At 65.0% G+C, this 12,908-nt stretch overlaps 1 protein-coding gene across 1 annotated transcript; it reads right to left on the bottom strand.

The window, feature by feature from the left end:
• Positions 1-1,479: 1,479 nt before the first annotated feature.
• Positions 1,480-11,722, bottom strand: LOC128829641 (rab GTPase-binding effector protein 2-like). Its single transcript, XM_054015118.1, has 14 exons — positions 11,656-11,722; positions 10,657-10,920; positions 8,312-8,460; positions 6,416-6,535; positions 5,905-6,249; positions 5,589-5,705; positions 4,948-5,046; positions 4,651-4,782; positions 4,051-4,240; positions 3,885-3,896; positions 3,735-3,790; positions 3,452-3,550; positions 2,324-2,440; positions 1,480-2,196 (listed from the first exon to the last, which is right to left on the bottom strand). Exons 1-14 carry the CDS (start codon positions 11,660-11,662, stop codon positions 2,095-2,097), a joined length of 1,809 nt encoding a protein of 602 aa, XP_053871093.1. The 5' UTR covers positions 11,663-11,722; the 3' UTR covers positions 1,480-2,094.
• Positions 11,723-12,908: the final 1,186 nt, after the last annotated feature.

Below are 12,908 nucleotides of genomic sequence, written 5' to 3'. Positions count from 1 at the left end.
TAAGAACTCTATGGTGTACCGGCAGCCGCTCTGTCTACGACCAGGGGGAGACGCTATTGTACCGGAAGTGCTTCTCTAGCCCCCGGCTAAAGGGAGACTCTATGGCGCTCCTGGAGCCGCTCTATCCTCCGCCAGGCGTCACTAGGCACGGGAGCAGGGACTCTATGGCGCACAGGGAGGCGCTCTGCCCACTGACAGTCTATGTTGAGCCTCGCTAGCCAGTTGGGGCCTCTATGGTTGCCGGGGGCTGTGACCCCCAGCACGGCTCGGGCAGAGCCGCTCTAGCTCCCCGCGGGGACTCTATGGCAAAGGAGGAGGCTTCCCCTCCAGACTCGAGGATGGAAAGGGGGCAACTCTACCCCCAGGTTAGACTCTATGGCCCTGGAGGACTGAGGGGGCCGCTCAGCTGTGGGGTCCCAGGTGCTGACAGACCCTGGGCCTGAACCCACCCGCGTTTCACTCTGCCCGGGGGGGGGGCGGGGGGGTCGCTCCCCTCGGCCCTGGACCGGCTCCAGCTCGTCCCCGTCGCTCGGTGCCCAACGCGGACCCGCAGCGCCCGGCTGAGCACAGGGCAGAGCGGCAGAATTACAGCTCGTGTCCGGCTGACAACGCTCCGGCTCCTACAGCCCACACGGATGTTCACCTTTTTTTTTTTTGCAGCAGCGTTACGCTGTCGATTCATATTTAGCTTGTGACCCCCACATCCCTTTCCGCAGGACTCCTTCCTAGGCCGTCATTGCCCATTGTGTGTGTGCAACTGATCGTTCCTTCCTAAGTGGAGAACTTTGCATTTGTCCTTATTGAATTTCATCCTAGTGACTTCTGACCATTTCTCCAGTTTGTCCAGAATTGGAGCTACCCCCCAGCCAGGCTGCATGGGATAGGGGTGTGTGGGGGTGTGTGTGTATGTGGGGGGGAATCACCTAGTGCAGCCCCCTCCCCACCAGCCCCTAGGGGGGAGCAGGGCCACTACAACCAGCGAGACTGAGGCTGGGGCTGTCCCCGGCTGAGCTCCCCAGGCAGGGAGCTGGGACGCTCGGGGGGCTGGCTTGCCCAGGCAGTAGGAACCAGACACAGCATGAAGCAGAGCGGCACTATGCGAACGCTGGACAGCCCCAGCTGCCCCTGCTTAGGGCACGAGTGTGTTTCTCGAAGCCCTGGCTGCAGGAGGATCTCAGCTCTCCTTTAATACCCAGCACCTGGGTCCAGCTGTGGCAGCAGGGGAGAAAAGCTGAGACAAAGAAAAAGAACCAACATCATTTTACAGGGTGGGACTCGTGATTTTTTAGAATAGGTTAGGCTGGCAAAGGCGCGGGGGGGGCGTGGGGTTCCAGGCCCTACATCTTCGCCTGCGCTGCCTCAGTCAGTCTCACGCCATTGTCCCACTTAAGCCCCCCATTGCCCAGGGCAGCTGACATGGAGAAAGCGGCAGCAGTTTAACCTTAAAGCAGACAGATGGATGCAGGTGGCTCAGACGAGTATGGTCACAAAGTCACCTTTATTAACCCTGCCCCCGTGGACCCTCCACACAAAGACAGGCTGGTGGAGTGTTAGTGTCAGGGGAGCCGGCGGGCCCTGCTTGGCCCAGCCCCTTCCCCCCCATTGTGGGGGGAAGGGAGAACGAAGGATGGACACCGAGCTGGAGCTGGCCTCCCCCAGCTTGAGCCCAAATCCCTCCTCAGTGTTAGTAACTGTCAGTAACAGGCTGCCTCCTGTGGTGGGAGCCAGAGCTAGGGCCATGCCATGACTCCCTCCCCCATAGGCCTCGCTCTTGCGTGAGTGGGGAAGGGGGGGTGGACAGCAGCTGCATCTTTGGTTAGTGTGCAGGTGGGGGGCACCATCCCTGAGCTTGGGGGGAGAGAGGGCAGAGAGGGGCTGGGACCCATTTCTCCAGGCTGACAGCCCCAATCCCCCACAGGTGCCTGGGGAGAGGGGTTAGTAGAGGATGGCCACTCAGAGCCTGGCCCGGGGCATGGGCAGTGTCCAAGGCCCCCCTAGTGGGGAGGGGAAGGGGTTGGAGTCTGTGCCCGCACAGGGGGAGGGTGGGTGGCATCTGTGCCCCCCCAAGGGGAGGCCCCTTGCTGTCCCAGCCTTTCAGGGCTCCTTGAGATCTGCTACATCCTTCAGCCGCGTCCCATCCACAATGCTGCGCACCTGCTCCAGCGAGGGGGCCTGGCGGATCCGCTCCAGCTGCACCTGAGGGACAAGAGGGGAGTGAGAGAGACGCCTCCCAAGATCCTGGGCCATGGAGACTCCACCCCCCACAGGGCACAGCTCCCCCATGACAGACGGCACCTGCTCCAAGACACCCCCCAGCCGGTACCTGCAGAGTCTGCGAGAGGCGGACAAAGTCTCTCTGCACCTGCTCACTGGTGTCCAGCTCCGCCTGCAACCGCTGCAGCTTCCCCCGCTGCTCGGACAGCGCTGCCTCCAGCCTGGCCTGGGGGAGAGACTGTCACAGCCCAGAGACCAGGCTCGGTCCCCCACTCCTCTGCACCCCCCACCCCGGAGGAGAGTGTCACAGCCCAGAGACCAGGCCCCCCACATCTCCCCATTCCTCTGCACTCCCACCCCTCCAGCCCAGCCTGGGGGAGACCGTCACATCCCTGGGACCAGCCCCCTCCCCCAACTCCTCTGCACCCCCTCTCCCCAATCCTGTGCCCCCTCCAGCCCAGCCTGGGGAAGAGAGACCATGAGAGCCCTGGGACCAGCCCCAGCTGGGGACCATGGTTAGGGTCCCTGCCTTACGTGCCTCACCAGGGTGGGGTGGTTGCAGAGCACTCAGGGAAGGTGTAGGGTGGAAGGAGGCATGTGGGAAATATTGTAATACTTTTCTGAACCAGGGTGGGGCTCAGTTTACACGCCCCCTTTGTCCAGGTGGAAGGATTCATCCCCCCCAGGTGCACTGGTGGAGGGATTAAGGTGTCATTCGACTCCCCTTCAATCTCACACCGGCAGCCACCCAGACACAAGCGGGGTTCCTGGCCTATCGGGTCGGGGCAGTCACAGGAGGCTGGACCGTGCCAGCCCAGCGAGCCCCCGGCCTGGGGAAGCGCTGCGGAGCAGGGGGCTGGAAGGCAGGGCAGGGGCCATGTGCTCATCGAGAACTGAACGGGAAGGTCCCAGGCTTGGCCGGGAGGGGAAAGGCAGGAGCCAGCGCTGGGGCTTTCCGTGGGTGGGCGCAGAGCCAGAGGCTAAGCTGGCTCCCAGGCGAGATGCCCAGATTGTCCCGGCAGGTACACGTGGCTATGGCGCTCCCCAAGGAGCCAGTCTCTCCCGGAGGAGCTGGAATCCAGGACAGACAAGGGGCACCCCCAACGGCACTGCCTAACAGCCACTGCCCTGAGTCCCCAGAGATCCGTGCGGGGCACCGGGGGCGTCTGAGTGGGGAGCCCGCCCTGGGGCAGGGGGGTGGTGCTGTGCAGGGGAGGGGCTGGCTTGGCTCACTCACCTTCTCCTGTTCCCAGGCCTGGCCCTGCTGGTCACGCTGGGTCAGGTCCCCCTGGAGCCGCTGCATGTCCTGCTCCAGCGCCTGCGCCCGCTGCTCTGCCTTCAGGGGAGAAGGGAAAACCAGTATGACCCCTCCGTCCCCTCTGCCCCCCCGGGGCATGTCCTGCCTGTGGGAAGAGTTCAGCATAGACCTCCCCACCAGACACACTCCCTGGGGGGCACAGAACAGGCCCCTCCCCATTCCCGAGGACCCCCCTGCTTCCCCATAAAACCAGCCCCCTCACCTGCCCCAGCTGCTGCTGTAGCCGCTCCATCTCCGACCGGACGCTGCACAGGGAGGCTGGGGAGAGACAGACAGGGCAGGGGGTGAGTCACCGTGAGGGGCGGGGGTGAGCGACAGACACACCAACCCCGCTCCCCTAGTCCCCACTTACCCTCCATGAGCTCTGCGGGCAGGAGCGATGGAGCCACAGCCGGGGGGGGGGGAAGAGAGACGATGTTACAGTGAGAGGGGGTGCTTTACTTGCCATGACATTCCCAGCCCCCCACCAGCCCCTTTCCCCCCCCCCCCAGTCTCCACGACCCCAGCCACCCCCTTACGGCTCTCCTCGCGCTGGGCCCCCAGCTGGGCCTCCAGAACCCCCTGCAGCCGGGCCCGGGCAGCCTCCTCCTCATCCAGCTGCTCACGCAGCGTGACGATCTCAATGCGCAGCCGCTCGTTACGGTGCTCGCTGGCTCGGCGCAGGGTCCCGGCCTCTTCCTGCAGCCGGCGCACCAGGGCCTGCAGCTCCTGGGGGGCAATGGTGGGAGAGAGCTATACCCAAAGCCAGGACCTGCTGCTCCTGGGGGCGATGGGGGAGACCCATACCCCAGTACCCCCAGCGCCAGCATCTACAGCTCCTGGGTGGTGTGTGTGTGTGAGACCCACACCTCGTTATCCCCCACTCCTGCAACTACAGCTCGAGGGGGGGGGGCAGGAGTGGGTGAGACCTATACCTCAATATCCCACCCCCCACCCACAGTTCCAGGGTGGGGGGGGGGTGAGACCCACACCTTGATATCCCCATCCCACCACCAGCGCCTACAGGTCCATGGGAGTGCGCCCCCTTCCCCACCCCACACACCTCCCCGGGGAGGGTCAGGGAGATGACCTAGAGGCCCCCCCACCCCCCGTGCATCTGGTCTCAGCCCCTGCGGTACCTGCACGGAGCTCGGCAGTAGCGGCTCTTCAGGAGGGGTCGGGGGCGGCCGGGAGCCTCGCAGCCCCTCGTTCTCCTCGCTCAGCCGCTGCACCTCGTAGCTGAGTCGCTTGTGAGATGACGCCAGGTCGGCCTGGGGGAGGGGGTGGGGTGAGCAGAAGGATTGGATCCCCCCCCACGACCCTCACCAGTGACCCCCACCATGGATCCCAGCCATCACCCTCCATTCCCACACCCACTCTCTGCACTGTGTCTCCCCCACCCTACCGGGCACCCCCCTGCTCTGCCCCTCGCTCACTATCTGCTCCTGGGTCCGGTGCTGGGTCTGGGACACGGTCGCCTGCAGGTTCTGCAGCAGCTGCTCCGAGTTCTGGATCTGATCCAGCAGCACCAGCACCTGGGAGAGACTCAGCCGTCAGCACGAATCAGCCTGGCCACAGGGAGAGGGGCTGCACGTTAGCACTGGGGGCACCGGCAGAGCTGGGGGGGGGCAGGGCTGGGCTAGCAGGGGCTGCGGGTTGGGAGTCAGGGGCACCGGCAGAGCTGGCTGGGCTGGCAGGGGGCTGCGGGTCGGGAGTGAGGGGCACCGGCATAGCTGGGAGGGGGCAGGGCTGGGCTAGCAGGGGGTGGCGGGTCGGAAGTGAGGGGCACCGGCAGAGCTGGGGGTGGAGGGGGGGAGCCCAGGGCTGGGCTAGCAGGGGGCTGCGGGTCAGGAGTGAGGGGGCACCGGCAGAGATGGTAGCAGGGCGGCCCAGGACTGGGCTAGCAGGGGGCTGCGGGGCACCGGCAGAGCTGGGGGCAGAGGGGGGGAGCCCAGGGCTGGGCTAGCAGGGGGTGGCAGGGCACTGGCAGAGCTGGGGGCAGGGCTGCCCAGGTCTGGGCTAGCAGGGGGTGGCGGGGCACCGGCAGAGTTGGGGGAGGGGGAGCTGCCCATGATACCTGCTTGGCACAGTCCTCACTGCTCCGTCTCAGCGCCTCCTGCAGTCCCAGCTTCTCCTGCGTCGCTGCCTCCAGCTGCTCGCTCAGCTGCTGCAGGGACTCCTGGTACCGCCTGGCCTGGGGGGGCCGAGGTCACAGGTCACTCTGTCCCAGCCAGATCCCCCCACCCCAGCTCCAGCAACCCTGCACAGCATCCTCCCATGTCCCCCAGGATCTCCGTGCCCCACAACCCCTGCTCCCCCCATGTCTGTCACCTCCCAGCCCCTCCCACCTCCCGGCCCCCCACCCTGCCTGCAGCTCCCCCCTCTGGTCTCACCTCCTGCTGCAGTTGCGTCCACTCCCCATCAGGCACCAGCTGGAAGCCGGGGGGCGGCAGGTAGATGCTCTCGGGCACCAGGGTGCCGGTGGACAGCAGGGAGGCCGTGTCCTCGTGCTCCGGGCTGGGCCGGCGCCGGGGCCGGGGGGAGCCAGCGCTGGAGCTGGCGATGGAGATGATGGAGACGCTGTCGCAGCCGCGGGCGAAGGCCAGGCCCCCTCCCGGTTCCTCCTCGCCCTCCAGTCCGGAGCCTTCATCCCCCTCTCCCCCAGGGTGGGCAGGGGGCACCCGGCTGGGAGCCTCTGCGTCACACAGCAGGGACTCCGACGAGCCACAGAGCGAGCCCTGGGGAGGAAGGAGTCACAGGGCAGAGTGAGCCCCACCACGCAGTCAGAACCACCCCAGTCCACCCACATCGGGCACCCCTTCCCTCCCCCCAGCCCCCCTCCTGCATGGCTCGGCTCTCCACCACCCTGCTCCCCCCCCCACGGTTCCCCCCTCCGGGTCTCACCTCAGGCCCCCGCAATCCCTGGATCATCCCCTCAGCCCGGGAGAGTTTGCTCTTGAGCTGGGCGATCTCCTCCTCCATGGGCAGCACGATGCTGCGCAGCCGCTCGGAGTCCTCCTGCGCCTGGGCGGGGACAGGCTGAGCCAGGGACCCCCAGCACCCCCTGCCCCCAACACCCCCTCTGCTCCCCCCAATGCCCAGCAACCCCCACGCCACAGCCGCTCGGAGTCCTCCTGCGCCTGGGTGGGGACAGGCTGAGCCAGGGACCCCCAGCACCCCCTGCCCTTGCACCACAACCCCTGAGCCCCAGTACCCCCTCTGCACCCCCCGCCCTTCACCCACAGGCACTCTGAGTCCTGAGGCATAAGAACATGGGAATGGCCAGACTGAGACAGACCAAAGGTCCATTTAGCCCAGTATCCTGTCTTCTGACGGTGGCCAATGCCCGGTGCCCCAGAGGGAATGAACAGAACAGGGCAATTATCGAGTGTCCATCCCCTGTTGTTCAGTCCCAGCTACTGGCAGTCAGAGGTTTAGGAACACCCAGAACATGGGGTTGCATCTCTGCCCATCCTAGCTAATAGCCATCAATGGACCTACCCTCCAGGAACTCAGTTACAGCAGAACCGCAGAGTTACGAACTAACCACCTCCTTTGGAACCGGAAGTACACAATCAGGCAGCAGAGACCAAACCAAGCAAATCCAGTACAGCGCTGTGTTAAACGTACACTACTAAACATACAGGGAAAGTTTGAACAAAGATCTGACCCGGTAAGGAAACTTTCTGTCTTTGTTTCATTTAAATTAAGCTGGTTAAAGCAGCATTTTTCTTCTGCACTGTAAAGCTGCAAAGCTGGGTTAAGTCACGGTTCGGATGTAAACTTTTGAAAGAACAACCGTAACATTTGGTTCAGAGTGACAACCAACCTCCATTCCCAAGGACTTCATAACTCTGAGGTCCTGCTATCATCCTTTTTTGAACTCAGTTATATTTTTGGGCTTCATGACGTCCCCTGGCAAGGAGTTTCACAGGCTGACTGCGTTGTGTGAAGAAATACTTCCTTTTGTTTGATCTGAACCTGCTGCCGGTTAATGTCCTTTGGTGACCCCTGGTCCTTGTGTTATATGCCCCCTCAGTCGTCTCTTGCAAGCTGAACAGTCCCAGTCTTTGGAATCTCACCTCATACAGAAGCTGTCCCATCCCCTAATCACTTTCGTTGCCCTCCTCTGTGCTTTTTTCATTTCTAATAGATCTGTTTTGAGATGGGGCGACCACATCTGCACGCAGGATTCAAGATGTGGGTGTACCATGGATTTATAGAGAGGTAATATATTTTCTGTCTTATTATCTAACCTTTTCCTAATGATGCCCAGCATTCTGTTCACTTTTTTGACGGCCGCTGCACATTGAGTGGATGTTTTCAGGGAACTATCCACAATGACGCCAAGATCTCTTTCCTGAGTGATAACAGCGAATTACCACTCACAAAAAAGATCTTGGGCAGAGACCACATGTGCCAGGGACCCCACAGACCTCCACCCACAGCCCCAACCCCCTCAGCCTCCAGCCCCTACTCCTGAACCCACACGAAGGCATGTCCCGCCCCCGACCCTGCACCCGCTCAGAGTCTTGCTTGGTCTGGGAAGCAGGGCTGGCAAGAGTCAGGACCCCACAGCCCCCCAACTCCCCATATCTACCTTCTCCAGCCCCCCGTACCCAGCATCCCCCACCCTTCTCCCACAGCCACTCAGAGTTCTCCTGAGCCAGGGACCCACCCACCCCTCACCCTTAGCACCCCCTCAGAGTTCTCCTGGGCCCGAGGATCACCCTGAGGTCTCCAACACCCCTCAAGGGCCCCTCCCCCCACCCCCAGGGGCTCATCCTCCCCCTGCCTCACCTTCTCCATCTGCCGCTCCAGCGAGTCCAGGGGGTTTCCCTGCGTCCGCTGCTGCTGCAGGCGGCTCAGCTCCCGGCCCCCCCATGAACCCCCACCATGCTGCTCCTGCTGCAGGGCCTCCAGGCGCGCCTCATAGCTGCTGATGGTTTCTGGGGAAGCAGTGGAGGGCACCGTGAGGGGGACAGGGAGCACCGGGTCCCACCCGGCAAACGCCCCGGACCTCTGGGAGCAGAGGCCCATTCCCAGGCTGGGGCAGCACAGACACCCACAGACAGCGGGAGTGCCGGGGGGTGTCTGGCTTCTCCGGACACTGGCAGCTCACGTCCAGCTCATCCGACATACATCCCCACTGATGGGCACCAGGGAAGTGGGGCACACAGGAGGAGGTGTGGGGCGGTGTCCTGGGATGTAAGGGGGCTGTATCGCACTGGTGGCAGGTGGGAGGGGGGGGCTGGGCATGGGGGGCTGGGTGGGGAGGTCTGTATCGGGCTGGTGGCAGGTGGGGGGCTGGGCATGGGGATCTGTATTGGGCTGGTGGCAGATGGGGGGCGGAGGTGGGGGGGATGAGCGTGTGGGCAGATTGGGGACGGCGGTAGGAGTAAGGAGGGCGTGTGGAATGGCGGTAGGCATATAGGGGTGTGGATGGGACGGTGGCAGGTGTACGAGGGTGCATATGGGGCCATGGTGGCTGGCCGGGAGCCGTGGCGGGTGTACGAGTGTGCATATGGGGCAGTACCAGGTGGCTGGGAGCCATGGAAGGTGTATGGGGGTGTGTATGGGGTCATGGCAGAAGGCTGGGAGCTGTGGTGGGCATATCAGGGTGCGTATGGGGCTGTGGCGGGCGTACAGGGCTGTGTATGGGGCCATGGCCAGTGTATGGGGGTGTGTATGGGGTAGTACCAGGTGGCTGGGGGCCATGGTACATGTATGGAAGCGGGGGGCACGTGAAGACAGCAGTAGGAATACGAAGGTGTGCGGGGAGTGGCAGTAGGCATGGCGGGGATGTGTACGGGGGCAGCGGGGAAGTACAGGGGCAGTGGGGGGGCATACAGGGGGATATGGGGAAATACATGGGGCAGTGGGGGGGTGTATGGGGAAGTACGTGGGGCAGCAGGGGGTGTATGGGGGCAGCGGGGGGTGTACGGGGGCTATGGAGAAGTACAGGGGGCAGCAGGGGGTGTACGGGGGCTATGGGGAAGTACAGGGGCAGCGGGGGTGTACGGGGGCTATGGGGAAGTACAGGGGCAGCGGGGGTGTATGGGGGCAGCGGGGGGGTGTACAGGGGCTATGGGGAAGTACGTGGGGCAGCAGGGGGTGTATGGGGGCAGCGGGGGGTGTACGGGGGCTATGGAGAAGTACAGGGGGCAGCAGGGGGTGTATGGGGGCTATGGGGAAGTACAGGGGCAGCAGGGGGTGTACGGGGGCTATGGGGAAGTACAGGGGCAGCGGGGGTGTACGGGGGCTATGGGGAAGTACAGGGGCAGCGGGGGTGTACGGGGGCTATGGGGAAGTACAGGGGCAGCGGGGGTGTACGGGGGCTATGGGGAAGTACAGGGGCAGCGGGGGTGTACGGGGGCTATGGGGAAGTACGTGGGGCAGCGGGGGTGTACGGGGGCTATGGGGAAGTACAGAGGCAGCGGGGGTGTATGGGGGCAGCGGGGGGGGGTGTACAGGGGCTATGGGGAAGTACAGGGGGCAGCAGGGGGTGTATGGGGGATATGGAGAAGTACAGGGGGCAGCAGGGGGTGTATGGGGGCTATGGGGAAGTACAGGGGGCAGCGGGGGGGGTGTACGGGGGCTATGGGGAAGTACAGGGGGCAGCGGGGGGGGTGTACGGGGGCTATGGGGAAGTACAGGGGCAGCAGGGGATGTATGGGGGCTATGGGGAAGTACAGGGGGCAGCGGGGGGGTGTATGGGGGCAGCGGGGGGGTGTACGGGGGCTATGGGGAAGTACAGGGGGCAGCAGGGGGGTGTACGGGGGCTATGGGGAAGTACAGGGGGCAGCGGGGGGGTGTACGGGGGCTATGGGGAAGTACAGGGGGCAGCGGGGGGGTGTACGGGGGCTATGGGGAAGTACAGGGGGCAGCGGGGGGGTGTACGGGGGCTATGGGGAAGTACAGGGGGCAGCGGGGGGGTGTACGGGGGCTATGGGGAAGTACAGGGGGCAGCGGGGGGGTGTATGGGGGCAGCGGGAGGGGTGTACGGGGGCTATGGGGAAGTACGTGGGGCAGCGGGGGTGTACAGGGGCTATGGGGAAGTACAGGGGCAGCAGGGGATGTATGGGGGCTATGGGGAAGTACAGGGGGAAGCAGGGTAGCACGGGAGAGCTGCCGGGGGGTCTCACCTTTGAGGATGGCCTGCAGCGAGGCCACCTCCTCCTGGCACTGGCGCCGCACGGCGGCCACGGCCTCCTGCTTGGTGCCCTCGCTCACGGTGGCCACGGCTCGCAGCGTCTCCACCTCAGCCAGCGCGGCCGCCAGCTCCCCCCGCAGCGCCTGGATCGTCCCCCCGGGGTCCGGCTGCGGCTCCGCGCCCACTGCCTCCACCGACACGCCGGGCTCCTGGGGGGCTGCGGCCTCCCCAGCCAGCCCGTCCGCCCCACACGGCTCTGGGGGCAGAGATGGGGGGTCACAGACCCAACCTGCCGGGTGTCACCCCCTCCCCCGGGACACCAGAACCCCACCCCCGAGGTCACCCTCCCCCACACACACCCTGAGCCCCACCCCCAGGGGTCACCCCCCCCACACACACCCTGAGCCCCTCCCCCAGGGGTCACCCCCCACACACACACCCTGAGCCCCATCCCCAGGGGTCACCCCCCCCACACACACCCTGAGCCCCTCCCCCAGGGATCCCCCTCCCCACACACACCCTGAGCCCCTCCCCCAGGGATCCCCCTCCCCACACACACCCTGAGCCCCTCCCCCAGGGGTCACCCCCCACACACACACCCTGAGCCCCTCCCCCAGGGGTCACCCCCCCCACACACCCTGAGCCCCTCCCCCAGGGGTCACCCCCCACACACACACCCTGAGCCCCTCCCCCAGGGATCCCCCTGCCCCCCACACACACCCTGAGCCCCACCCCCAGGGGTCACCCCCCCACACACCCTGAGCCCCTCCCCCAGGGGTCACCCCCCACACACACACCCTGAGCCCCTCCCCCAGGGGTCACCCCCTCCCCCAGGGGTCACCCCCCACACACACCCTGAGCCCCTCCCCCCCCCACACACCCTGAGCCCCTCCCCCAGGGGTCACCCCCACACACCCTGAGCCCCACCCCTAGGTCACCCCCCCCGCACCCTGAGCCCCCCCGAGGGTCACTGGCCCCCCCGGCCTCGCACCCTCCATGCTCCGCTCGCGGCTCCCCCAGCGCAGGCTCCGCACTTCCGCGTTCGGGGCCAGCTGGGGGCGGGGCACCCGGGCGGTCCCGGAAAGAGCCGAGCGGCTCCGGAGGGAGCCGAAAGCCCGAGCCGGGCCGAGGGGTCTCGGGAGGCAGCGGAGAGGCCCGAAGGGGCGGGGCGGGGTCTGTCTGCGGGGCCGCCAGCCCGAGCTTAGGAGAGCCTGGCAACCCCCGCCCCGGCAACCGCATCCCCCCGGCAACCAGCCCCGGCAACGGCCTCTCCCTGGCAACCCCCCTGGTAACCGCATCCCCCCGGCAACCAGCCCCGGCAACGGCCTCTCCCTGGCAACCCCCCTGGTAACCGCATCCCCCCGGCAACCAGCCCTGGCAACGGCCTCTCCCTGGCAAACCCCCCCCTCCCCCCGGTAACCGCATCCCCCCGGCAACCAGCCCTGGCAACGGCCTCTGCCTGGCAACCACCCCAGCAACCGCCTTGCCCTAGCTACCACCCCGACAACCGCACCCCCCCGGCAACCAGCCCTGACAATGGCCTCTCCCTGGCAACTACCCCAGCAACAGCCTCTCCCTGGCAACCAGCCCTGGCAACCGCCTGACCCTAGCTACCCCCCTGGCAACTGCCTCTCCCTCGCAACCACCATTCCTCTCTGCAACCACACCTGGCAACTGCCTCTCCCTAGCTACCAACCCCAGCAACCACTTTGGGCAACTAAATCTCCCTGAAAAAAGAACAGGAGTACTTGTGGCACCTTAGAGACTAACAAATTTATTAGAGCATAAGCTTTCGTGGACTACAGCCGAAGAAGTGGGCTGTAGTCCACGAAAGCTTATGCTCTAATAAATTTGTTAGTCTCTAAGGTGCCACAAGTACTCCTGTTCTTTTTGCGGATACAGACTAACACGGCTGCTACTCTGAAATAAATCTCCCTGGTAACCACCCCTGGCATCTGCCCTTGGCAACTGCATCCCCCTGGCAACTGTGTACAGAGTCACAGGGCCAATGCTCTGGAACTGCTTCGAATGAAGCCAGTCAGGAGTCGCCAAGGCAAGAAGCCTATACGGCTTCGGCTTCCTGGGTTTGACCTCAGAGCATTCAACCTCCCCTTCCACACGGTGCGCTTCCCACAGTGAGTCCACCCGGGCGGGGCTCCTGGGGAAGCCAGAGAGCCCTGCACCCCAACTCCGCAGCCAGTCGGGACTCTCAGCCAGCGTGTGACATGGACAGGTTATTAGTTG

Source organism: Malaclemys terrapin, unplaced genomic scaffold (genome assembly GCF_027887155.1).
Source record: "Malaclemys terrapin pileata isolate rMalTer1 unplaced genomic scaffold, rMalTer1.hap1 H_1, whole genome shotgun sequence".
NCBI classification, from domain to species: Eukaryota; Metazoa; Chordata; order Testudines; family Emydidae; genus Malaclemys; species Malaclemys terrapin.
This window is presented reverse-complemented; position numbering and strand designations above follow the sequence as displayed.

Excerpts from the sequence above, each read along its gene's own strand:
- LOC128829641 (XM_054015118.1), bottom strand. Across the intron at positions 5,706-5,904 it reads GGACGCAACTGCAGCAGGAG|GCCAGGCGGTACCAGGAGTC; the intron begins GTGAGACCAGAG and ends CGGCCCCCCCAG. Across the intron at positions 4,783-4,947 it reads ACCGGACCCAGGAGCAGATA|GCCGACCTGGCGTCATCTCA; the intron begins GTGAGCGAGGGG and ends CCCCTCCCCCAG.